This window comes from Oncorhynchus nerka, linkage group LG23 (genome assembly GCF_034236695.1).
Source record: "Oncorhynchus nerka isolate Pitt River linkage group LG23, Oner_Uvic_2.0, whole genome shotgun sequence".
Lineage (NCBI taxonomy): Eukaryota > Metazoa > Chordata > Actinopteri > Salmoniformes > Salmonidae > Oncorhynchus > Oncorhynchus nerka.
Window position 1 is genome coordinate 51,601,217 of NC_088418.1, and position 24,754 is coordinate 51,625,970.

Genomic DNA, 24,754 nt, shown 5'->3' on the forward strand with positions numbered 1-24,754 from the left:
TAACCTTAACCCTAACCGTAACCTTAACCCCAAAACCTAACCTTAACCTTAACCCCAAAACCTAACCTTAACCCTAAACCTAACCCTAACTCCTAACTCTAACTCCTAACCTTTAACCCTTAACCCTTAACCCTAATTCTAACACAGACATTAATTCTAACCTTAACCCTAAACCCCGAAAAAATAGCATTTTTTCTTGTGGGGACTAACAAAATGTCCCCAGTTGGTCCCCCCCAAAAATGTGTTTACTATTCTTTTGGGGATTTCTGGTCCCCACAAGTATAGTTAAACATGTCCACACATATACACACACCTACCAGTGGAGGCTGGTGGAAGGAGCTATAGGAGGACAGGTTCATTGTAATGGCTGGACTGGAATAAATGGAACAGTATGTATCAAACAGATCCAACCTGAAAAGGGATGAAGAGAATATTAAAGGTATTAAGATCGGTGGAGAGGAACACAAGGTTTCACTATATGAAGATGACGTTCTCCTCTATTTATCTGAGCCACAGGCATCTATCCCATGTCTCATGGAGATTATTACATTGTTTGGTCATTACTCAGGGTACAAAGCCAATGTTGACAAAACAGAAAATAGGAAATAGGAGGCGAAATGTCACAGCAAGCAAAGGCCTTGCTGTCCTTTAAATGGCCAGACTGTGGTATTAAATATGTATGAATTACCATACCTGCTGATCTAGATAAATGACATTAAACTTGTCAATAGAAGTAGAGTGGATATGGCCAGACTGTAGTATTAAATATGAATGAATTACCATACCTGCTGATCTAGATAAATGGTATTAAACTTATCAATAGAAGTAGAGTGGATATGGCCAGACAGTGGTATTAAATATGTATGAATTACCATACCTGCTGATCTAGATAAATGATATTAAACTTATCAATAGAAGTAGAGTGGATATGGCCAGACTGTGGTATTAAATATGTATGAATTACCATACCTGCTGATCTAGATAAATGGTATTAAACTTATCAATAGAAGTAGAGTGGATATGGCCAGACAGTGGTATTAAATATGTATGAATTACCATACCTGCTGATCTAGATAAATGGTATTAAACTTATCAATAGAAGTAGAGTGGATATGGCCAGACAGTGGTATTAAATATGTATGAATTACCATACCTGCTGATCTAGATAAATGACATTAAACTTATCAATAGAAGTAGAGTGGATATGGCCAGACTGTGGTATTAAATATGTATGAATTACCATACCTGCTGATCTAGATAAATGACATTAAACTTATCAATAGAAGTAGAGTGGATATGGCCAGACTGTGGTATTAAATATGTATGAATTACCATACCTGCTGATCTAGATAAATGGTATTAAACTTATCAATAGAAGTAGAGTGGATATGGCCAGACTGTGGTATTAAATATGTATGAATTACCATACCTGCTGATCTAGATAAATGGTATTAAACTTATCAATAGAAGTAGAGTGGATATGGCCAGACTGTGGTATTAAATATGTATGAATTACCATACCTGCTGATCTAGATAAATGGTATTAAACTTATCAATAGAAGTAGAGTGGATATGGCCAGACAGTGGTATTAAATATGTATGAATTACCATACCTGCTGATCTAGATAAATGACATTAAACTTATCAATAGAAGTAGAGTGGATATGGCCAGACTGTGGTATTAAATATGTATGAATTACCATACCTGCTGATCTAGATAAATGGCATTAAACTTATCAATAGAAGTAGAGCGGATATGGACAGACGGAACATTCTGCCTCTCTCCTCTCTCTCTCTCTCTCTCTCTCTCTCTCTCTCTCTCTCACGGAGAGAGTAGAATCAGTCCAAATGAACATCCTGCCTCTCTCTCTCATGGAGAGAGTAGAATCAGTCCAATTGGACATCCTGCCAAGATTACTGTACCCATTTCAGATGTTACCTATCCCTATAGCTACCTCTACTTTTGACCCCCTGAACCGATTGATCTCCCGTTTTATTTGGCGAGGAAAACGTCCAAGAGTGCAATTGTAAAAACACTTCAACTCTCTGAAGAGTCAGGTGGCCTAGCTGTGCCCAACCTTAAGTTTTCCTGTTGGGCAGCTCAACTTAAACCATTGACAACCTGGCTTGTTGATGACAGTGGGTCGTGATGTGGCTCAACACGGAGAAGTACTTTTGTACTTCAATACCCCTGGCAGCTCTACCATTTTCTGATTTGATATCAGTCAACATGCGATAAGCACCTGGCCTCACTTCACAATTAAGATTTGGAGAACAGTTCAGAAAACATTCCACATACAAACGTTATTCTCAAAGCTTAGCTCTATGGTTTTTATTCATGGCCTTGAACCGTCTCTGATGGACTCAGGTTTTAAAGGGTGGTCTGCATTTAACCTATCTTTCATACACCAACTTTTCCATAGAGACCAATTAAAGTCATTCCAGCAGTTTACAGAAGAGTTCGGCCTCACTAGGACAGATTTTTTAAATAGATTCTAACAAGCCAGACACTTTCTAGAGAAGCATAAAGATTGGGCCATCATCCAGTACTTGAAAACACTAGAACTGTTCCTGATGAGGTCTCAAAATCAAGAGCGTGTCACCAACAGAATCTCCCTTTTGTACCTGAACCTTGTTTCAATGGATGATTATGACTCTTTGTACTTTAAAAGGGAGACAGAAATACAGGAGCTTATCTCAGATCAAGAATGGCCGTAATATGTACCGAAGCACACAAAGTGACAAATTCGAACTCTTGGAGAGGATTTAAGTGGAATGTTCGAGATTTTTTCGCAACCCCCAAACTTACAGCAAAATCCAGAATCACCGGCACCAGCGAGTGCTCGAGGTAGTGTGGAGAACAAAAAGGTAACCACCATCATATATTTTTGCACCTGGCCAAAGTTGAGCAACTTCTGGGACCTGTGCAAAGTTTTTGAGGCAAAAATCCCAGCGGATTTGAAGACTGCTGTATTGGGTGTTATACCTGCTGGTATCACAAGTATTTCTTTGTTACAAATTCTGCTAACCGCAGCTGTGAAAATCATCACAATAAAGTGTCTTCAATCCAGCCCTCCATCCCACAAACAGTGTTTGTCTAAAATCAAAGAGATGTATGAAATGGAGAGAATAATACGCTTTAAGACTTCTCGGTGAAACATTTATTTATACATGGTCACCTATAGAAACCCCCCTTTTTTCTGATACCCCCCGATCTCATGTCTTTCTTCTTCCTTTTTATTTTACTGTCCTGTGTCTCTGTTTTATTTAAGTAATAAGGCCCGAAGAGGTGTTGTATATGGCCAATTTACCACGGCTATGGGCTGTTCTTATGCACGATGCCATGCGGAGTGCCTGGACACAGCTCTTAGCCGCGGTATATTGGCCATATATCACGAACCCCTGAGGTGCCTTATTGCTTTTATAAACTGGTTACCAACGTAATTATAGCAGTAAAAATGAAGGTTTTGTCATACCTAGGTTATACGTTCTGATATTCCACAGCTGTCAGCCAATCAGCATTCAGGGCTCGAACCACCCAGTTTATAATGACATTTTTATCATGAAGATTATTATTACTTACTACTCAATTGTAACTATTGCTGACATTACTGCCTTGTCCTCTTCTCCATTATTATTATTATTATTATTATTATTATTATTATTATTATTTATTCATTTTCTCTGTCTAGTATGACTCAAAAGACATGTCTCATATGTAATAATTATGTTAGTTTGGTCTGTAGTGTTAAATATGTCTTGAATATACACATTTTTTTATGACCAATGACAACAAAAAATACATTTAAAAAACAAAAAACAGATCCAACATATGGAACATAAACCACCATTTATTTCACTATTATAGTCTATCTATCCTGTTGCTTAGTCACTTTACCCTGCCTTCATGTACATACAGTACAATATCTACATCAAATACCTTGAACCTCTGCACATTCATTTGATTGATTTGATAGGATTTGACGCTGATGTGTGTGTTTTCTGAGGTCTTGCGGATTTCTGACTGTTCCCTCAGTGTTGTTTCACCATGTTCCCATGGGGCTGTGTTAGGTAGAGTAGAGGGGATTTAGACAACACTGATGTCCTGTGTGTGTGTGTGTGTGTGTGTGTGTGTGTGTGTGTGTGTGTGTGTGTGGTAGAGTAGAGGGGATTTAGACAACACTGATGTCCTGAAGTTTCATCACATTCTCAAACAGCCTGATAACTACTGTATGGACTGAAGTTACATCATCCCAGAATATCAGGTCCTCTGCCTGTACTCCTATGTGTGTGTGTGTGTGTGTGTGTGTGTGTGTGTGTTGAGTAGAGGGGATTTAGACAACACTGATGTCCTGAAGTTTCATCACATTCTCAAACAGCCTGATAACTACTGTATGGACTGAAGTTACATCATCCCAGAATATCAGGTCCTCTGCCTGTACTCCTATGTGTGTGTGTGTGTGTGTGTGTGTGTGTGTGTGTGTGTGTGTGTGTGTTTCACTACACATCTCATGACAGTGTAGTGACATTTTAGGACATCCCTCTCTCTCTCTGTCTCTCTCTCTCTCTCTCTCTGTCTCTCTGTCTCTCTCTCTCTCTCTCTCTCTCTCTGTCTCTCTGTCTCTCTCTCTCTTTCTGTCTCTGTCTCTCTCTCTCTCTCTCTCTTGCTTTCTCTCTCTCTGTCTCTCTTTATCTCTCTCTGTATCTCTTTCTGTCTTTCTCTCTCTCTCTCTCTCTCTCTCTCTCTCTCTCTTGCTTTCTCTCTCTCTGTCTCTCTTTATCTCTCTCTGTATCTCTTTCTGTCTTTCTCTCTCTCTTTCTGTCTCTCTCTCTCTCTTTTGATCTCTCTCCCTCTTTCTCTCTGTCTTTCTTTCTGTGTCACTCTGTCTCTCTCTCTCTCTCGTTCAGCCCCTGGGGTCTGTGATCGTGCCACCTCTCTCTTCTGTCATTTTATCTTGTCCCCCCCACCAAGTCAGCCTGACTCATGTAACTCCTAACTACACAATACCTCTTCCTCAGTTCCCGTCATGCCAACTAGCTAAGCATGAATCCCACCTGTGTGAGTGTAAGAGAAGGCCTATGGAGATGTCACGACGGCCCAAAACCTGCTGTAACCCGTTAGCTCCTTTACTGCCCCAGGAAGCTGGCCTTGTCACAGGATGCATGGTAAAAAAGGGGTCATGTTAGGTAGCCTAGTGGTTAGAGCGTTGGGCCATTAACTGAGAGGTTGCTAGATTGAATCACCGAGCTGACAAGGTTAAACTCCGTGTTCTGAACAAGGCAGTTAACCCGCTGTTCCCCGGTAGGCCGTCATTGTAAATAACAATTTGTTCTTAACTGACTTGCCTAGTTAAATACCCACGGAGCACAACAACACACACACACTCAAGGAGTTTCAATGGTAAACCAGGGGAATCCATTTTTAAATGGCTCAATGTTTAGCATGTGTGTGTGTGCATATATTCATGCATGTGTGTGTGTGTGTGTTTTTTGGTTGGGGTGTGTATGTGTATGTGGAATTATTAATTTCCGTTAGCTGTAAATGTCCAATCAGCAGACCTGTCTGTGTTTACAGTAAGTCTGGGAATGAGTCAGAACTCACACATTCAGCCAGATAGGCTCGGTCCACTACTACTTAACATATGTCTTCTGATGGGGTAACACAGACTGATTCCCTGCCTTATATAGCCATGACCTTCTTAGGTAGGTCAGATTATATTGCCACAACGAGACTGTTGTATGTAACTATTCTGTTGGCATAATGCCACGTGCACATGAGGATGACTTAGATAAGATAAGAGTGTCACTCGGTCAGACAGACAGACAGACAGACAGACAGACAGACAGACAGACAGACAGACAGACAGACAGACAGACAGTGTCACCTGTCTAGAGGTGAGAGTCCACCTGTATGTGCGCGTGTGCGTGTGTGCACAGGTGTATAGATGATGAGCATTGACCTATGTGGTGATGAGACAGTATACGTACTGTCTGACTGGCGGTCACATTATAGATATAGGACTCAATCAATAATGCCTTCAAAATAATATATAATTCATAATGCCATCGAATGCCACCCGGGGCCATTTACATAACTCTATATTCATAGATTACATGCATGACGTTTGACTGTGAAAGCGTGTAGTCCTGTCCACTGATAACATCAAGCATTCAAAACATTCCAGCTATGAGTCACTTACTGAGTCACAGCATTCATCATGTGAGCTCAGCTAGCTGCATGACTTGTGGGTCTCCTGTGAGGAACTGAGGGGATATGTGGTAGTACACTGCTCTCCAGTGGTCACTGGGTGTAAATGCATCTTTGTTGATTTAATTATCAGGGAATGTAGTCAAATGGTCTCCTCCAGCCCAAACCTCTCCTTGAGTAACCCCAGCCAGTCCACTTCATTAATGTATTCCAGAACTAACACAGCTGATTCAAATGGTCACCTAATCATCAGACCCCTCATTAGTTAAATCAGCTGTGTTAGTTCTGGAATTCATGAAATACGTGGACAGGCTGTGGGTACTCCAGGAGAGTTTCAGAAACACTGCTCCAGAAAATACAAACGGTTTGATAACCTTATACAAACAATATCTAATCAAACTATTTCAAAGGGCAGACCTTTCTAAACATTTCTAATCTAAATTTACAGTCCAGCTTCTGTTCACTACTTTGTACCTGTCACGCCCTGATCTGTTTCACCTGTCCTTGTGCTTGTCTCCACCCCCTCCAGGTGTCGCCCATTTTCCCCATTATCCCCTGGGTACGTATACCTGTGTTCTCTGTTTGTCTGTTGCCAGTTTGTTTTGTTTCGTCAAGCCTACCAGTGGTTTTCCCTCTGTTCCCGTCTATCGATTCTTCCTGTTTTTCCCCAGTTTTGACCTTTTTTTGCCTGAGCCTGCTGACGTCCTGTACCATTGCCCCTCTACTCTGGATTACTGACCTCTGTCTGACCTGACCCTGAGCCTGCCTGCCGTCCTGTCCCTTTGCTACTCTGGATTACTGACCTCTGCCTGACCTGACCCTGAGCCTGCTGACGTCCTGTACCATTGCCCCACTACTCTGGATTACCGACCTCTGCCTGATCTGACCCTAAGCCTGCCTGCCGTCCTGTCCCTTTGCTACTCTGGATTATCGACCCCAGCCTGCCTTGACCTGTCGTTTGCCTGCCCTGTTGCTGTAATAAACGTGTTACTATAACACAGTCTGCATTTGGGTCTTACCTGAAATGTGATAGTACCTTGGAGCTCTACATTAAAATGCTCTGCCATCCTCATCTCTACCCTCGTTGGTGTGACATGGTTGTCAAGTGGCGACTGTACCTGGGCCAGTGGCAGGAAGTAGTTTGCTGCTGTGTATAAGTGTGTCAGTGACGGATCGCTCGCTCTCAGATTAGTCTGTCTGTCCCAGGGTACCACAGCGCTAGGAGGAGAGGGATGGTGAGGCGGCAGGGTGAGGCAGAGAGAGATTTGTCGGAAAAAGGAACAAACATTAGGGAGGGAGGATAGAGCCATAGATGCATAGATAGTAGGCTACAGGTGGGTGAGTGAACGAGTCAGCCTACCCCCATGCTGCCCCCCACTGGAGAGAAAAGGCACTGCTAATTGATCTGCCCTGTGAATGCACAGAACTGTTCTATCTATCTATCTATCTATCTATCTATCTATCTGGTGAGATGATAATACATTATATCACAACGTAACACCAGGGTCCCAACTGCAGACAGAAAGAGCAATGGTAACTTTGACCAGTTTGTCACTCTAGTCTCTGAGAGGGTGAGGCACAGGAAGGAAAGAGTGGGAGATAGAGAGAGAGAGAGGCAGGAAGAGAGAGAGAGAGGAAGGAAGATAGCGGTTTTAGTACTTCAACTAAATTCTCATTCTCGCACTCTGTGACACAAACTCATGCTAGAATGCAAATACGTAATGGGACATGCATTAACAAAAATCTTATTTTAATGTACAGAATGAAAACAAACAATCACTGCTGAATCTAGGCATCATCTATGTCATTCGATTCTATAATAACTTAGTCACTTAACTTAGTCACAAGCCTCTGAAGGGCCATTATAAAACACAGTATCATGTAAACATAAACCATTCATTTATCCATGTACATTGAAACCAACCACTCCACCGTCCGATAGTGTGACAATCTACCTGGATCTGAGCAATAACAATGGCAAAACAACACATTTTAATATACTAACCGTAGCTCTATTTAATAAAACTACTGATACACTTTCAGAATTAAATAGAAAATGTCCCAGGAAATGGTTACATTTGATTGAACAGACACTTATGTGCAGGGATAAAACAGACACTATTGAATAACAGGTTATGAGTACAATACAACATTCTCAGTATTCCACACAATCTGGGGAATCAGGTAGTGACTCCTACAGTAGTCTGTACACCACAGGAGGTTGGTGGCACCTTAATTGGGGAGGACTGGCTCGTGGTAATGACTGGAGAGGGTTCAGTGGAATGGTATCAAATACATCAAACACCTGGTTTGCAGGTGTTTGATACCATTCCATTTGCTCTGTTCTGGCCATTATTATGAGCCTTCCTCCCCTCAGCAGCCTCCACTGCTGTGAACCTTGGCTCTATAAAAGAGGTGAGATGTTATTGACAGGTTGTGGATACGTTATTGATCTGTTAGGTAAGTGTCCTTGACTCCTGTCTGTGATGTGTTGTCGTAATGAGTAATTGATGCGTTGCGAATAGGTCGTCCGAAGGTCACAGATGGGTTGTGAATATGTTGCTGGTACAGTGGGTTGTTGATGGATTGTGAATATGTTGCTGGTAGGTTGTTGTAAGGTTATCACAGGTCAGGGGCCTTTGATGTGGCCCACAGCTGGGTTGACGAAGGAGAAGTTGTTAAACATGGTTTGGTCCACACTGTTCATGAGGGTACGATCTGCACACGACAACCTGGGTTTCTCATTGATAAACTCCTTGTCAAAGTTACTGACGTCACTGGGGGATTTCTGCATGGACAGGAGAGAGGGGAGAGGTTACAGCGCACACGCAGCGAGCACACACACATGCATACAAATGCAGATGTAAACAAACACACACACTCGCAGCCTGAGGATGTACGTACCACAGTTGGCCTGAAGGGCGGCGCCACCTCTCGTTTCTCCAGAGCGTTCCAGTCTGTGTCTTTGAAGAAGGAGTGTTGACGGATGTTCCCCTTCACACCCAGCCTCCTCTCCGGCTCCCTTACAAACAGCTGTAAAACAAACATACCATATATACACACACACACACACACACACACACACACACACACACACACACACACACACACACACACACACACACACACACATCAGGACAGAGGACGCCAAGTTCATAACCTCCACTCCAATGGGAAAAAGACACAAGAACACCCTCATGAAAGGTAACCAATCACACGCAGACACACGCAGTATACGTCACATCCATCCCAACCATCAATCATTCATGTTGATGTATGTAATCTGGTGCATAGTGGACAACGTTGCCGTAGTTCATTCGTCGTGGCATTGCAGTGAGTGGACTAAGTTGTTGCATTGAGTGAGACCTTGATGAGGATGTCTCGTGCATCCTTGGCCAGCCAGCGGGGGTAACAGGGGTCATCTGTCCTGATGGACTGGAACAGTTCCTCCTCATCGCGACCATGGAATGGAGACTGGCCAATCAGCATCTCGTACAGCAAGACCCCGAACGACCACCAGTCCACTGAGCTGCCGTACTTCTGCCCCAGCAGAATCTGTAAAACCATGACTGTTCAGTTCAACATGACGTCTCTTCCTCATCATCATCACTTCATGATGTTTATCTAAAACCAGTACATTAGACGGAGATGGTATGTAATTGATTAATGATACAAATTAATGAGATCAGAATTGAGTGTGAGAAACATTACTTCCCTAAGGGAACATTTCCATTGGTTATACACCTTTTAAGGGTTGCAATGCTGATAGTAAGAGTGTAGATTCCTATAGTGATGGTGGACATGCAGTCACCTCTGGGGCGATGTAATCTGGTGTTCCACAGAAGGTGCAGGTCCGCGTTTCTCCCTCCATGTTCTCCTTACACATCCCAAAGTCTGCTATCTTTATATGGCCTTCTGAGTCTAGCAACACGTTGTCCAGCTTCAGATCCCTATAGACAATGCCTTTGGAGTGGAGGAACTGGAGCCCACAGATAATCTCAGCAGCATAGAACCTACAGCCAGAGGGAGGAGAGAGGGGATGTGAGGAGAGAGGGATTGGGTGGAGAGAATGGAGGTTGTGTGTGTGTGTGTGTGTGTGTCTGGTAGACATAGCCTGGTAGTGTGTACGGGTTAACTTACGTCGATCTCTGCACGTCAAACTTGTGACAGTTCTGGATGTGGAACATGAGGTCACCTCCGTTCAGATACTCCATCACAAAGAACAGGTTCTCCTGTCACACACACAACACAGTCATATCAACAAAACCTGTGGTTTGTCTGTGTGTGTGTGTGTGTGTGTGTGTGTGTGTGTGTGTGTGTGTGTGTGTGTGTGTGTGTGTGTGTGTGTGTGTGTGTGTGTGTTGAGTGCATGTGTGTGTTGAGTGCATGTGTGTGTGTTACCGTGGTCTGGAAGGTGCAGTGGAGGTGTGTGAGGAAGGGATGTTCCCAGGCCAGGGAGAGGACTCTCCTCTCCACCATGGTACACTCCACATCATCATCCATCAGAACCACGTCCTTCTTCAGAGCCTTCACCGCAAAGAACTCTCTGCTGCTCTTCAGCTCGGCCAAGAACACCTAGCAACACACACAGATGATGCGTACATGTAGGAAATCACTGCGTTCACCTATTCAGGGCTTGTCAAACGGATCAGTCAGGCAACGTCTAAGTACAATCGAGAAGTCTCTTCAGTCCACTGGATCCAGGAACACAGAGCATGGCTAGAACATGTTCAAAGACCAAGCAACATACTTATATATTTTTTGGTTTCATAACATCATTATTACTAGCGTTGAAAAACTACCGGTAATTTATTGCAGTACAGTTCCTGGTAATTAACAGGTAATCTATGGCAATCTATGGTAACTTCAATCATTTATACCAGAATCATTTTTATAAAATGTTTTCACTCACAATATTTATTTTTTCTTTATCTTTATCTGTGTCCATATTGTCCTTGAGTTTCTAGTGGATAGACAGTATGATTCACGAGAAAACAGCCTGATTCATGAAAAAAAAGCATCTAATCAACAATGACATCATTTCCAATTCACTCTGCAACTCTTCCAACTATTGACTTTTTTCACAGCTGCCACCAGTTTGGTGTAATAAAAACATATTGACAGAGTAAAATAAATAAAAGTATGTAAAAATGTAAAGGATATATTATACTGATACACTCCTATTCAACACCAATGGTGTTATGGGTTATATTTAGGATAATGTTTTTTCTTGTCATTCTAGTTTGTTTATTCAAATCATCTTAATTTATTATTTTATACACTTCACATGTTATGAACATTTAATAAAATCCTGAAAGTTTCCAAAATTCTGGTAGTTTACTGGTAAACTTAGAAAGCTACCGGTAACGTACCCTCCCTTTGTAACCCTAACTATGACTAAAGATTATTGGTAGAGGCCAATCAGTGTCCGAGACACTCCTCCATTGACGTCCATTCTAGCGAAGTTCTAATACATTCTGGTTCTGGAACATTCTGACGAACATTTTTACAGGTCCAAACATAATCATCACAACACCAACATTGTACTTCAATTAAGGTTACCTTACTCCTCATGGCTAGGCTCTCTTCCTTATACCACAATACACAGATGGCAATGCCCTCTCCCCCTGCTACAAACTTCTGCTTAGGTCATGCTGACCCAGGCTCACAGGCTTGAGTATAATAACCGAATATACACTGAGTATAACAAACATTAAGAACACCTTCCTAATATTGAGTTGCACCACATTTTGCCCTCATAACAGCCTCAATTCGTCGGGGCCTGGACTCTACAAGGTGTCAAAAGCGTTCCACAGGGATGCTGGCTCATGTTGACTCCAATGCTTTCCACAGTTGTGTCAAGTTGACTGGATGCCCTTTGGGTGGTGGACCAATCTTGATACACATGGGAAAATGTTGAGCGTGAAAAACCCAGCAGCGTTGCAGTTCTTGACACAAACCGGTGCACCTGGCCCCTACTACCATACCCCGTTTAAAGGCACTTCAATGGTTTCTCTTGCCCATTCACCATCTGAATGGACCACAGACACAATCCATGTCTCAATTGTCTCAAGGCTTAAAAATCCTTCTTTAACCTGTCTCCTCCTAATGTTTTGTACACTCAGTATATGTTTGTTAGAAATAACGAAGTACACTTTCATCTGCACGGTTTCCATCAGTTAGAGACAAATCACCATAAACTGAGACAAGACTTGGGCTTGATAAATGTCCTAGTTATCAACGGACTGAGAAACTGGTTGTGGGTTCAATTCCCACGAGGGACCAGTATGTAAAAAAAGTATGAAAATGTATTCACTCGCTCTGGATAAGAGCGTCTGCTAAATGACTCAAATCTAATCTAAACGTCAACGTATGTCATAGAAGCACGAGACTCATGTCTCAGTTTATGATATGTCTTAAGCCCAGATAGAAAATGTATACTCCCAGTGAATCTAGGGCTCAGTAGGTGCAGTGGTTTCTCTCTCTCTCTGGTACCTTGCCGAAGCTGCCTTTGCCAAGCATCTTGTGCAGGACGAAGTTGTCCAGGGTGAACTTGTGAAGGTGTTCTTTCCTGGGGACGGCGTACAGTGTCTCAGGCTCCTCCATCACAGGGGCAGAAATGTCCCACGATATACCCTGCTGCTCTGGAGGGGGGGGGGGGGGGTGGAGAAGGGGAGATAGTAATTTAGTCCTATTAAGTCTCAAGTTGACTACAAATCCCTCACAGTTGCATGACTGACCTGGTTGACCATGTGTGGTCTCCTTACCTTTTCGCCCAGCGGTGGCTGCTGTCGGGGGGAGACCTGCCACTAAACCTGAAGGTTCCCGCACCACCCCTGCCTGGCCCACACCCACCGGCCCGCCTCGACTATAGATCTCACTCTCTCTGGAGCCCCTGGCCTATAGGAAAATGCATAGAATTAATAACATAACACAATGCTATGGTATCTGTATAACGGGCAGGGATAGATTCCTTACTTACAATCAACATACATTTTTGTAATCTTTTTTTATGAAATGCACTTGTGGATCTGTCGGACAGCACTGACTTCCTAACCAGTGTTGCCAACTCATTTTCAGGGTAGGTTGCTAGAGGCAGGTTGATTTGTTGCTAAAAGTTGCTAAATGACGTTGTGATGTCATTGCGTGATGACGTAAAACTGCGTAATTACGTAGAATACACATTAACGCTACTCAAATTAACTGGTCAGCTCAGCAAAAAATATGATTTGACATTTGTTCAGGGACAGACTCCCACTCGTTTCTGTACTTCTGGCTGTACAATTGTGATTGAGAATAAGTTGATTGACGTTGTAAGTTTGTTCAAAATCTAACATTCATGACCGACTATATTCATTGGGTTTGTCTCGTCGAACCCGTACTACTGCTGCTGCAGTCAGCCAACGATGATTTGCAATTTGCTGAAATTGTTGCTGGCCTGCTGCTGCCTGGGCACGATCTGAGCGCCTGCTGCTGCCTGTGCACGATCTGAGCGCCTGCTTCTGCCTGGGCACAATCTGAGCGCCTGCTGCTGCCTGTGCACGATCTGAGCGCCTGCTGCTGCCTGTGCACGATCTGAGCGCCTGCTGCTGCCTGTGCACGATCTGAGCGCCTGCTTCTGCCTGGGCACGATCTGAGCGCCTGCCTGTGTGTACGATCTGAGCGCCTGCTGCTGCCTGGGTACGATCTGAGCACCTGCTGCTGCCTGTGCACGATCTGAGCGCCTGCTTCTGCCTGGGCACGATCTGAGCACCTGCTGCTGCCTGTGTACGATCTGAGCACCTGCTGCTGCCTGTGTACGATCCGAGCACCTGCTGCTGCCTGTGTACGATCTGAGCGCCTGCTGCTGCCTGTGTACGATCTGAGCGGCCTGCTGCTGCCTGTGTACGATCTGAGCGCCTGCTGCTGCCTGTGTACGATCTGAGCGCCTGCTGCTGATGTCACTCACAATGCACTTTCGCAGCCAGTCACGTGTGTTGTGACAGAGAAAATCGGTTTTGTGTCATTTAGAGGGAAAATGCGTGCATTTTAGCGTTTGAGTCACTTTTCAAAAGTTGCCTAAAGTTCCAAATACATTTTTAAAAGCAGCTAAATTTGTTGCTAGGTGCTGTTTGAAAAAATGGGTAGTCTGAAAGGTTGCTACAAAATTGCTAAGTTGGCATCACCGTTCCTAACCCCTCGACCCCTGAACTCTGACCTGCTGTTTAGTCTCGATCATGGCCAGGGCTTCAGCCATCAGTTTCTGGTTGACTCCACACAGGTTGGCCACCTTTTTCTGGCACTTGTGATGAACGTTCATACCGCACTCTGCATGGGCAACACACATGGTTACACAGTATACAGACACAGATGGAATGGGACGATGAAATCAATACATTTTGATATATTTAGACAGTGAAATAGGGAATCGTGTGAAAAGGTATGGTGCAATATAATGGTTTGATAGGGTACTGTTATGATTTGAGTTGGTAATGGTATGATGTGATTGTGTAATGACAGTGATGTGATGTTGGTGGCACCTTGGTAATGGCTGGAGCGGAATCAGTGGAATGGTATCAAATACATCAAACACATAGATTCCATGTGTTTGATGCCATTCCAATTGCTCCGCTCCAGACATTATTATGAGCCGCCCTCCCCTCAGCAGCCTCCTGTGGACTGTCCTCTCACCCTCACACTTGAGTCCCTGCTTGGCCAGCCCCCACAGCAGCGTGCCACAGTGTTCACAGAACGTGGGGCTCTTGTAGTTGTACACCTTAAACCTGTGGGGCATGTCGATCTTAAAGCGCTCCTTGTGGATCTGCAACACACAGCAAACACACTCGGTCACCTGAACACACCGCACTACAACCCTTTGTTGCCATGGAAATATGACACAGGAAGTAGGCAACAACTGCTTTGGACGTTTTAGGGAAGTAAAATCCCTGGGATAAAACTGTATTTTTTTCTCTGTCTAGGATCGGGGAGTACTGGTAAACAGTGAGTACGGTAATCACAGAGCCGTCTGCTTTGAAGAACCAACCCACTATCTCAGTGTGTACTGTGAGAGAGAGTGAGTTAGTCCGTGTGTACTGTGAGAGAGAGTGAGTTAGTCAGTGTGTACTGTGAGAGAGTGTGAGTTAGTCAGTGTGTACTGTGAGAGAGTGAGTTAGTCCGTGTGTACTGTGAGAGAGAGTGAGTTAGTCAGTGTGTACTGTGAGAGAGAGTGAGTTAGTCAGTGTGTACTGTGAGAGAGAGTAAGTTAGTCAGTGTGTACTGTGAGAGAGAGTGAGTTAGTCAGTGTGTACTGTGAGAGAGAGTGAGTTAGTCCGTGTGTACTGTGAGAGAGAGTGAGTTAGTCAGTGTGTACTGTGAGAGAGAGTGAGTTAGTCAGTGTGTACTGAGAGAGAGTGAGTTAGTCAGTGTGTACTGTGAGAGAGAGTGAGTGAGTCAGTTGTTAGTCTGTCCGAGAGAGTGAGTTAGTCAGTGTGTACTGTGAGAGAGAGTGAGTTAGTCCGTGTGTACTGTGAGAGAGAGTGAGTTAGTCAGTGTGTACTGTGAGAGAGAGTGAGTTAGTCAGTGTGTACTGTGAGAGAGAGTGAGTTAGTCAGTGTGTACTGTGAGAGAGTGAGTTAGTCAGTGTGTACTGTGAGAGAGTGTGAGTTAGTCAGTGTACTGTGAGAGAGAGTGAGTTAGTCCGTGTGTACTGTGAGAGAGAGTGAGTTAGTCAGTGTGTACTGTGAGAGAGAGTGAGTTAGTCAGTGTGTACTGTGAGAGAGAGTGAGTTAGTCAGTGTGTACTGTGAGAGAGTGAGTTAGTCAGTGTAGAGAGTGAGTTAGTCAGTGTGTACTGTGAGAGAGAGTGAGTTAGTCCGTGTGTACTGTGAGAGAGAGTGAGTTAGTCAGTGTGTACTGTGAGAGAGAGTGAGTTAGTCAGTGTGTACTGTGAGAGAGAGTGAGTTAGTCAGTGTGTACTGTGAGAGAGAGTGAGTTAGTCAGTGTGTACTGTGAGAGAGAGTGAGTTAGTCAGTGTGTACTGTTTAGTCCGTGTGTACTGTGAGAGAGAGTGAGTTAGTCAGTGTGTACTGTGAGAGAGTGAGTTAGTCAGTGTGTACTGTGAGAGAGAGTGAGTTAGTCAGTGTGTACTGTGAGAGAGAGTGAGTTAGTCAGTGTGTACTGTGAGAGAGAGTGAGTTAGTCAGTGTGTACTGTGAGAGAGAGTGAGTTAGTCAGTGTGTACTGTGAGAGAGAGTGAGTTAGTCAGTGTACTGTGAGAGAGAGTGAGTTAGTCAGTGTGTACTGTGAGAGAGAGTGAGTTAGTCAGTGTACTGTGAGAGAGAGTGAGTTAGTCAGTGTGTATGTGGTTGACTTTAACTGACAATTAACAAGTGTGTTACCTCTGAGCTAAACCACAGTCACCAGAAGCCCAGATACACTGTATGTCAGTCTGTCTGCATGCAATCTAAGAGGACCTCCAGTCGTTTACATTGAGGTTCCTCATGTCACAAACACCAAGACAAAGTGGACACATCATTTACTGCCACTATTATTGGAACCCAAGCAACTAAATATAATGACAAATCCAAGATGCTCTAAAATGCTCAAGATCACTTACTGTCATCGTTGTATAGAAATGGACTACAATGTACAGGCCTACCATGGTCTCTTTGCTGTTGATGGCCGACCCAGTGCACTTGGCGATGATTATGTCAATGCATTTCTTGTGGATGGCTGCGTTGCACTCTGAAAGACCAATGATGGGGGGATGAGAGTGTAGACAGGAGAGAGGACGGAGGAGTGTAGGGATAGAATATGGAATAGATAGAAGATGAGGGGAGAGAGAGAGAGCAGAGGATGGGGGGATGAGAGTGTAGACAGGAGAGAGGACAGAGGAGTATAGGGATAGAATATGGAATAGGTAGAAGATGAGGGGAGAGAGAGAGAGCAGAGGATGGGGGGATGAGAGTGTAGACAGGAGAGAGGACGGAGGAGTGTAGGGATAGAATATGGAATAGGTAGAAGATGAGGGGAGAGAGAGAGAGCAGAGGATGGGGGGATGAGAGTGTAGACAGGAGAGAGGATGGAGGAGTGTAGGGATAGAATATGGAATAGGTAGAAGATGAGGGGAGAGAGAGAGAGCAGAGGATGGGGGGATGAGAGTGTAGACAGGAGAGAGGACAGAGGAGTGTAGGGATAGAATATGGAATAGATAGAAGATGAGGGGAGAGAGAGAGCAGAGGATGGGGGCATGAGAGTGTAGACAGGAGAGAGGACAGAGGAGTGTAGGGATAGAATATGGAATAGATAGAAGATGAGGGGAGAGAGAGAGAGCAGAGGATGGGGGGATGAGAGTGTAGACAGGAGAGAGGACAGAGGAGTGTAGGGATAGAATATGGAATAGGTAGAAGATGAGGGGAGAGAGAGAGCAGAGCGAGAGAGCAGAGAGAGAGAGCAGAGATACTCACGTCGGCACTGATAACCCTGCTTATTCAGACCCCTGTGGGGAAAAGAAACACAACATTAACAGGAACCAGAAAACAAACAGTGGATGATGTGGGTGATGTTTAAATAGAAATAATGTATTGTTTGTTTCAGAGTGACAATGAAATAAATCTACGTGAACGATGTCTTTAGGATGCAATCCAATTGACTAGGTTTTAAATAAAGTTAGGCTGTGATATTTTTAAAATCTTTTTTATTTCACCTTTATTTAACCAGGTAGGCTAGTTGAGAACAAGTTCTCATTTACAACTGCGACCTGGCCAAGATAAAGCATAGCAGTGTGAACAGACAACAACACAGAATTACACATGGAGTAAACAATTAACAAGTCAATAACACAGTAGAGAAAAAGAAGAAAAAAGAGAGTCTATATACATTGTGTGCAAAAGGCATGAGGAGGTAGGTGAATAATTACAATTTTGCAGATTAACACTGGAGTGGTAAATGATCAGATGGTCATGTACAGGTAGAGATACTGGTGTGCAAAAGAGCAGAAAAGTAAATGAATATAAACAGTATGGGGATGAGGTAGGTAAATTGGGTGGGCTATTTACTGATAGACTATGTACAGCTGCAGGGGTACTAGGTTTTAAATGAAGTTAGGTTGTGATATACACACTGTACAGACAGAAGGGTTACTAGGTTTTAAATAAAGTTAGGTTGTGATATACACACTGTACAGAAAGAAGGGTTACTAGGTTTTAAATAAAGTTAGGTTGTGATATACACACTGTACAGACAGAAGGGGTACTAGGTTTTAAATAAAGTTAGGTTGTGATATACACACTGTACAGACAGAAGGGGTACTTGTAGAGCACGTACACTGAGTATACAAAATATTAAGAACACCTGCTCTATCCATGATACACTATATATACAAATGTATGTGGACACCCCTTCAAATGAGTGGATTCGTCAATTTCAGCTACACCCTTTGCTGACCGGTGTATAAAATCGAGCACACAGCCATGCAATCTCTATAGACAAACATTGCCAGTAGAATGGCCTTACTGAAGAGCTCAGCGACTTTCAATGTGGCACCATCATAGGATGCCACCGTTCCAACAAGTCAGTTGGTCAAATGTCTGCCCTGCTAGAGCTGTAAGTGCTGTTACTGTGAAGTGGAAACGTCTAGGAGGAACAACGGCTCAGCCGCAGAGTGGTAGGCCACACAAGCTCACAGAATGGGACCGCTGAGTCCTGAAGCGCGTAGCGTGTACAAATTGTCTGTCCTCGGTTGCAACATTGACTACCGAGTTCCAAACTGCCTCTGGAAGCAACGTCAGCACGTGGAAACCCGGAACTCCAGCTTACCCAGATCTCCAGCTTGCCGTTCTCCTTTTTGCCGCGTGAGGCCAGGGTGTCCAGCTGCACCACGGCCTCAGACTTTAGCTCAGCGGTTTTATCCTTCACCACCATGTGCATGACATGACCCCGGTGGACATGGGCGTCAAACTGTTTGTCGGGAGCTTCATGAAATGGGTTTCCATGGCCGAGCAGCCTCACACAAGCTTAAGATCACCATTCTCAATGCCAAGCGTCGGCTGGAGTGGTGTAAAGCTCGCCGCCATTGAACTCTGGTGCAGTGGAAACGCGTTCTCTGGAATGCTGAATCATGCTTCACCATCTGGCAGTCCGACAGACAAATCTGGGTTCGACGGATACCAGAACAGTAGCTGCCCCAATGCATAGTGCCAACTGTAAAGTTTGGTGGAGGAGGAATAATGGTCCGGAGCTGTTTTTCATGGTTCAGGCTAAGGCCCCTTAGTTCCAGTGAAGGGAAATCTTAACACTACAGCAGACAATTACATTTTAGACGGTTCTGTGCTTCGAACTTTGTGGCAACAGTTTGGGGAAGGCCCTTTCCTGTTTTAGCATGACAATGCCCCCATGCACAAAGCGAGGTCCATACAGAAATGGTTTGTCGAGATCGGTGAGGAAGAACTTGACTGGCCTACACAGAGCCCTGATCTCAACCCCATCAAACACCTTTGGGATGAATTTGAACGGTCAGAGCCAGGCCTTAGCGCCCAACATCAGTGCCAGACCTCACTAATGCTCTTGTGGCTGAATGGAAGCAAGTCCCTGCAGAAATGTTCCAACATCTAGTGGAAAGCCTTCGCAGAAGAGTGGAAGCTGTTATAGCATCAAAGGTGGGACCAACTCCATATTAATGCCCATGGTTTTGAAATTAGATGTTCGACGAGCAGGTGTCCACAAACTTTTGGTCATGTAGTGTATAGACTGACCAAGTGAATCCCGGTGAATGCTATGATCCCTTATTGATGTCAACTGTTAAATCTGCCTAGATGAAGGGAAGGAGACAGTCTAAATAAGGTCTTTTAAGATTTGAGACAATTGAGATGTGCCATTCAGAGGGTGAATGAGCAAGACAAAAATGGGGTGTGGTAGTAGGTGCAAGGCGCACCGGTTTGTGTCAAGAACTGCGACGCTGCTGAGTTTTTCACGCTCAACAGTTTCCCATCTGTATCAAGAATGGTCCACCACCCGAAGGACATCCAGTCAACTTGACACAACTGTGGGAAGCATTGGAGTCAACATGGGCCAGCATCCCTGTGGAAAGCTTTTGACACCTTGTAGAGTCAATGCCCCGCCAAAACTGAGGCTGTTCTGAGGGCAACTCAATATTAGGAAGGTGTTCCTTGTTGTTTTGGCTCAGTGGACGTACCAGACAAACTCTTTACAGACGGAGCAGAAGGTGGGCTGGGGGAAGAAAGTGGCGCTGAACTCGTGACATTTGACCTCATGGATCTTGGCCTGTTTGATGGCTCCGCGTCGTGCGTGGAGGGCAAAGACTCCCGGATCCCTGTCTCTCTCTCCAAATCCATCTCCCTCACCTGAACCTGTGGCGTCTGGGAAACAGGCGCAGACACATGAAAGTTATGTACACTGCATAGTCTTCTCACAGTTAAAAGACAGAGGAAGAGAAAGAGAAAGACATGCGAGTCATATTTTCTCCTCTGTGAACGCATGATGGGAATGTCCTTCTGCCAGTCTGTGGGCGTGTGTGTGTGTGTGTGTGTGTGTGTGTGTGTGTGTGTGTGTTTGGGAGAGAGGAAGAAGGCATTTGGCTGACTTCCTGTTCTACAGCCTCACAAGCATGTATTCACTAGACACTGACAGCTGCAAATTTAACACGCCTTCCATGATCAACGGCAGTCTGTCAAATGTGTGTGTGTGTGTGTGTGTGTGTGTGTGTGTGTGTGTTTGCAACGACAGAGAGATAGGGAGAGAAAGAGAGAAAGGGTAAAGGTGAATATCTTTCTATTTGTGAGTAATGTAATTGAAAGGGCTAAATGATCAGATGATTAGTCCTGGACAATCATTGGACCACCTGTTGTGAGTGCTGATTATGAGTAGTGGTGGCACTTTATATATAGATAGACATATGAGAGGTTTCCTCATGCCTGTTACAATATGACTTTATAACCCTTCAGAGTGTGTTAATAAGACCCCAATAAGAGCACTGACAGAAACTATTGGGAATAGATGGGCATCTGGAATGGTTATAACCACACAGGAACAGACATACACAGACCGTACGAAGTCTACAATGGTTCTGAACCCTCACCACTCTTCTCCAAGTAGTATCTGGCCTCCATGAGTAGACGACCCTGTGGTTTTAGCTCCACCTGAGAGAGAGAGAGAGAGAGAGAGAGAGAGAGAGAGAGAGAGAGAGAGAGACAGACAGAGAGAGAGAGACAGAGAGAGAGGGGGGAGAGGGGGGGTAGAGAGAGACATAGAGAGGCAGACAGAGAGAGACAGAGACAGAGAGAGAGGGGGAGAGAGGGGGTAGAGACAGAGAGAGAGGGGGAGAGAGAAAGCGACAGAGACAGAGAGAGCGAGAGAGAGAGAGAGAGAGAGAGAGAGAGAGAGAGAGAGACAGAGACAGAGACATAGAGAGAGGGGGAAGAGAGAGGGGGAGAGAGAGACAGAGAGAGAGAAACAGAGAGAGATAGATAGAGAACGAGGGAGAGAGAGAGAGAATTCAATAGATATAGAGAGACATGGAGAGAGAGGGAGAGAGAAAAAGAGAGAAAGAGGGAGAGAGAGAGAATTCGATAGATAGAGACAGAGACACACACAGAGAGAGATATACAGAGAGAGAGAGAGGGGGAGAGCGAGACAGAGAGAGACAGAGAGAGAGTGCGGGGAGCGAGAGAGACAGACAGAGAGAGAGAGACAGAGACAGAGAGAGAGGGGGAGAGAGGGGTGGGGGTAGAGACAGAGAGAGAGGGGGAGACAGAGAGAGACAAAGAGAGAGTGGGGGAGCGAGAGAGACAGACAGAGAGAGAGAGACAGAGACAGAGAGAGAGGGGGAGAGAGGGGGGTAGAGACAGAGAGGGGGAAGAGACAGAGAGAGAGAGAGAGAGAGAGAGAGAGAGGGAGAGAGAGACAGAGACAGAGACAGAGACAGAGAGGGGAGAGAGAGACAGAGAGAGAGACAGAGAGAGGGGGGAAGAGAGAGAGGGGGAGAGAGAGAGAGAGACAGAGAGAGAGAGAATTCAATAGAGATAGAGAGACATGGAGAGAGGGTGAGAGAGGGAGAGAGAAAGAGAGAAAGAGAGAAAGAGGGAGAGAGAGAGAATTCGATAGATAGAGAGAGAGACACACACAGAGAGAGATATACAGAGAGAGAGAGAGAGAGAGAGAATGAGACAGATATATCCCCATATCAAATTATGTGGACACAACACATTCCCTTCGCTCCAACCCTAAGCCAGTGGAACCCCTCCCTCCCTCTCTTCCCTCTCCCTGCTTCCCTCCCCATCCCCCCTCCCTGTTGTCTTACCCAGATCTCCAGCTTGCCGTTCTCCTTTTTGCAGCGTGAGGCCAGGGTGTCCAGCTGCACCACGGCCTCAGACTTTAGCTCAGCGGTTTTATCCTTCACCACCACGTGCATGACACGACCCTGGTGGACATGGGCGTCAAACGTGCTGCTCCAGGGGGGGTACATGGTGGGCTTCTTCTGCTTGTACACCTGGCCCTTCTCTGGAGGGGTCAGGGTGTGTATGTAAAGGGGGGAGAAAGACAGGTAGAAACAGTCGAGAATCTTAACATTAGTCCATCTGTCATTGGTCCTACATTCTTCCTGACATGTGACCTGACCAGAGTGGTCTGTCTCTACCACAGGAGGTTGGTGGCTTCTTAAATTGGGAGGACAGGCTGGTGGTAACGGCTGGTTTCCAGGTGTTTGACTCCGTTCCGGACATTATTATGAGCCGTCCTCCCCTCAACAGCCTCCTGTGATGTATACCTACAGCATAACCTCCACTTCGCAGTGTTTCCCTTCCGCCATTTGACAAGTTCCTGCCATAGAATGATACGTATATCTCTATCAGTGGTCCATAGACTTTCTCTGGACAGAGACAACGCTACCAGCTGTTGTCTATACTGAAAATCATTTCTCTCTGACAGGGAAAAAACTGTCCTATTCTCCCCAGACAGACAGCTCATATTTTTCATCATGTTTCCAACCCGCCTTTGGCATGAGAAGGCGATACGTTTTGCTTTAGGAGTCCCACACAGCTCTGAGTAGGCTTCTGTCAACCCAAGTCACGATCCGTTCCTTTGTTTTTGTTCTCTGTAGTGGTTATGTGACATTTGACTGAGGTGTTGCTTTCATTTTTCTGTTAGGTGCTTTATCCACAGTGGAGCTAAGAAAGGAGTCTGAGCCGGTCACAGCTTTGTAGTAAGGACTCCGTTAAACTACTCTGACTCCAGACCTTGAACTCTCCTCCTCAATAAGGTGTTCCGTTCAATCTCCAAGCGCTCTAATTGGCACAATGAAATGCAGTCGGTTTGCAGCTGCTTGTAGGCTACCTAAACCAACAGTGGAATATTGGTGCTAAACCTCATTCTGTACTGCTATTTACTATCATCTGGGCCTTTTGATGTCATTGCAAGAAGCAGTACAAACTGCAGTACAAACTGACCAAAAAGCAGTACAAACTGCAGTACAAACTGACCAAAAAGCAGTAAAAACTGCAGTACAAACTGACCAAAAGCAGTACAAACTGCAGTACAAACTGACCAAAAGCAGTACAAACTGCAGTACAAACTGACCAAAAAGCAGTACAAACTGCAGTACAAACTGGCCAAAAGCAGTACAAACTGCAGTATAAACTGACCAAAAAGCAGTACAAACTGCAGTACAAACTGACCAAAAGCAGTACAAACTGCAGTACAAACTGACCAAAAGCAGTACAAACTGCAGTACAAACTGAAAAGCAAAAACTGCAGTACAAACTGACCAAAAGCAGTACAAACTGCAGTACAAACTGACCAAAAGCAGTACAAACTGCAGTACAAACTGAACAAAAAGCAGTACAAACTGCAGTACAAACTGACCTGAAAAGAAACGGAATAACACAGGTCTTCCTGTGAGCTAAGACACCCACGCACATCCCGCACACACACACACACACACACACACACACACACACACACACACACACACACACACACACACACAGCATTTCTCTACCACTCTATCTCTGTCCAGCTACCAGAACAGCTCTGTGGTTGAAGTGAGAAAGAATTGGGAGAAACAACGTAGATCTTTCCTCCCCACGTCTCTCTCTGTTTAGCCTGTAACTGTCATCTTTACCAACAGTTAAATATAGTCAGCAAGGAAACAGAACTGTCCATCAGCACTCTGAAGTACTGCTATTGATAGGTAATACTAACATGAATCATACGCCCATTTACACTAATGGAACCCCTGGAGAAGAAAGGTCTGTTCTATTAAATGTCTGTCTATAAGTATAGCTGCCCTCTTTAATGTATAGACACTGTAGATGGAGTAAACAGGGACATGCTTACCGGGCACAACTTCTTCCTTCACTTGCAGCCCATGCGACACAACAGTCGTACAGAAAATGATAGAGGATCCCATGTTTCCCCATCACATCTCTCTGAGACAGACACACACACGCTCCAACTGACCTGTGTCTATAGCCTCCTTCATGTAGACAGCACAGTACGGGTTGATCACCTCTTCATGGTAGGCCAGACCTGGGTCCATCTCGAAGCTGGAGAAGCCG

At 44.7% G+C, this 24,754-nt stretch overlaps 1 protein-coding gene across 3 annotated transcripts in view; it reads right to left on the minus strand.

The window, feature by feature from the left end:
• Positions 1-7,941: 7,941 nt before the first annotated feature.
• Positions 7,942-24,754, minus strand: part of LOC115106117 (protein kinase C theta type-like) — a 22,492-nt gene continuing 5,679 nt past the window's right edge. For all 3 annotated transcript variants that reach the window (XM_065008217.1, XM_065008219.1, XM_065008218.1), the window contains exons 2-17: positions 24,657-24,754; positions 22,501-22,700; positions 21,280-21,340; positions 20,377-20,560; positions 17,651-17,682; positions 16,843-16,928; positions 14,879-15,008; positions 14,406-14,515; positions 12,976-13,108; positions 12,704-12,852; positions 10,610-10,783; positions 10,349-10,440; positions 10,020-10,221; positions 9,575-9,763; positions 9,113-9,241; positions 7,942-8,996 (exon numbers count right to left, since the gene is read on the minus strand). The exon at positions 24,657-24,754 is cut by the window's right edge and continues 386 nt beyond it. In XM_065008217.1, the coding sequence (XP_064864289.1) occupies positions 8,838-8,996; positions 9,113-9,241; positions 9,575-9,763; positions 10,020-10,221; positions 10,349-10,440; positions 10,610-10,783; positions 12,704-12,852; positions 12,976-13,108; positions 14,406-14,515; positions 14,879-15,008; positions 16,843-16,928; positions 17,651-17,682; positions 20,377-20,560; positions 21,280-21,340; positions 22,501-22,700; positions 24,657-24,754 (2,128 nt within the window). In that variant the 3' untranslated portion in view covers positions 7,942-8,837. The remainder of the gene's footprint in view (positions 8,997-9,112; positions 9,242-9,574; positions 9,764-10,019; positions 10,222-10,348; positions 10,441-10,609; positions 10,784-12,703; positions 12,853-12,975; positions 13,109-14,405; positions 14,516-14,878; positions 15,009-16,842; positions 16,929-17,650; positions 17,683-20,376; positions 20,561-21,279; positions 21,341-22,500; positions 22,701-24,656) is intronic.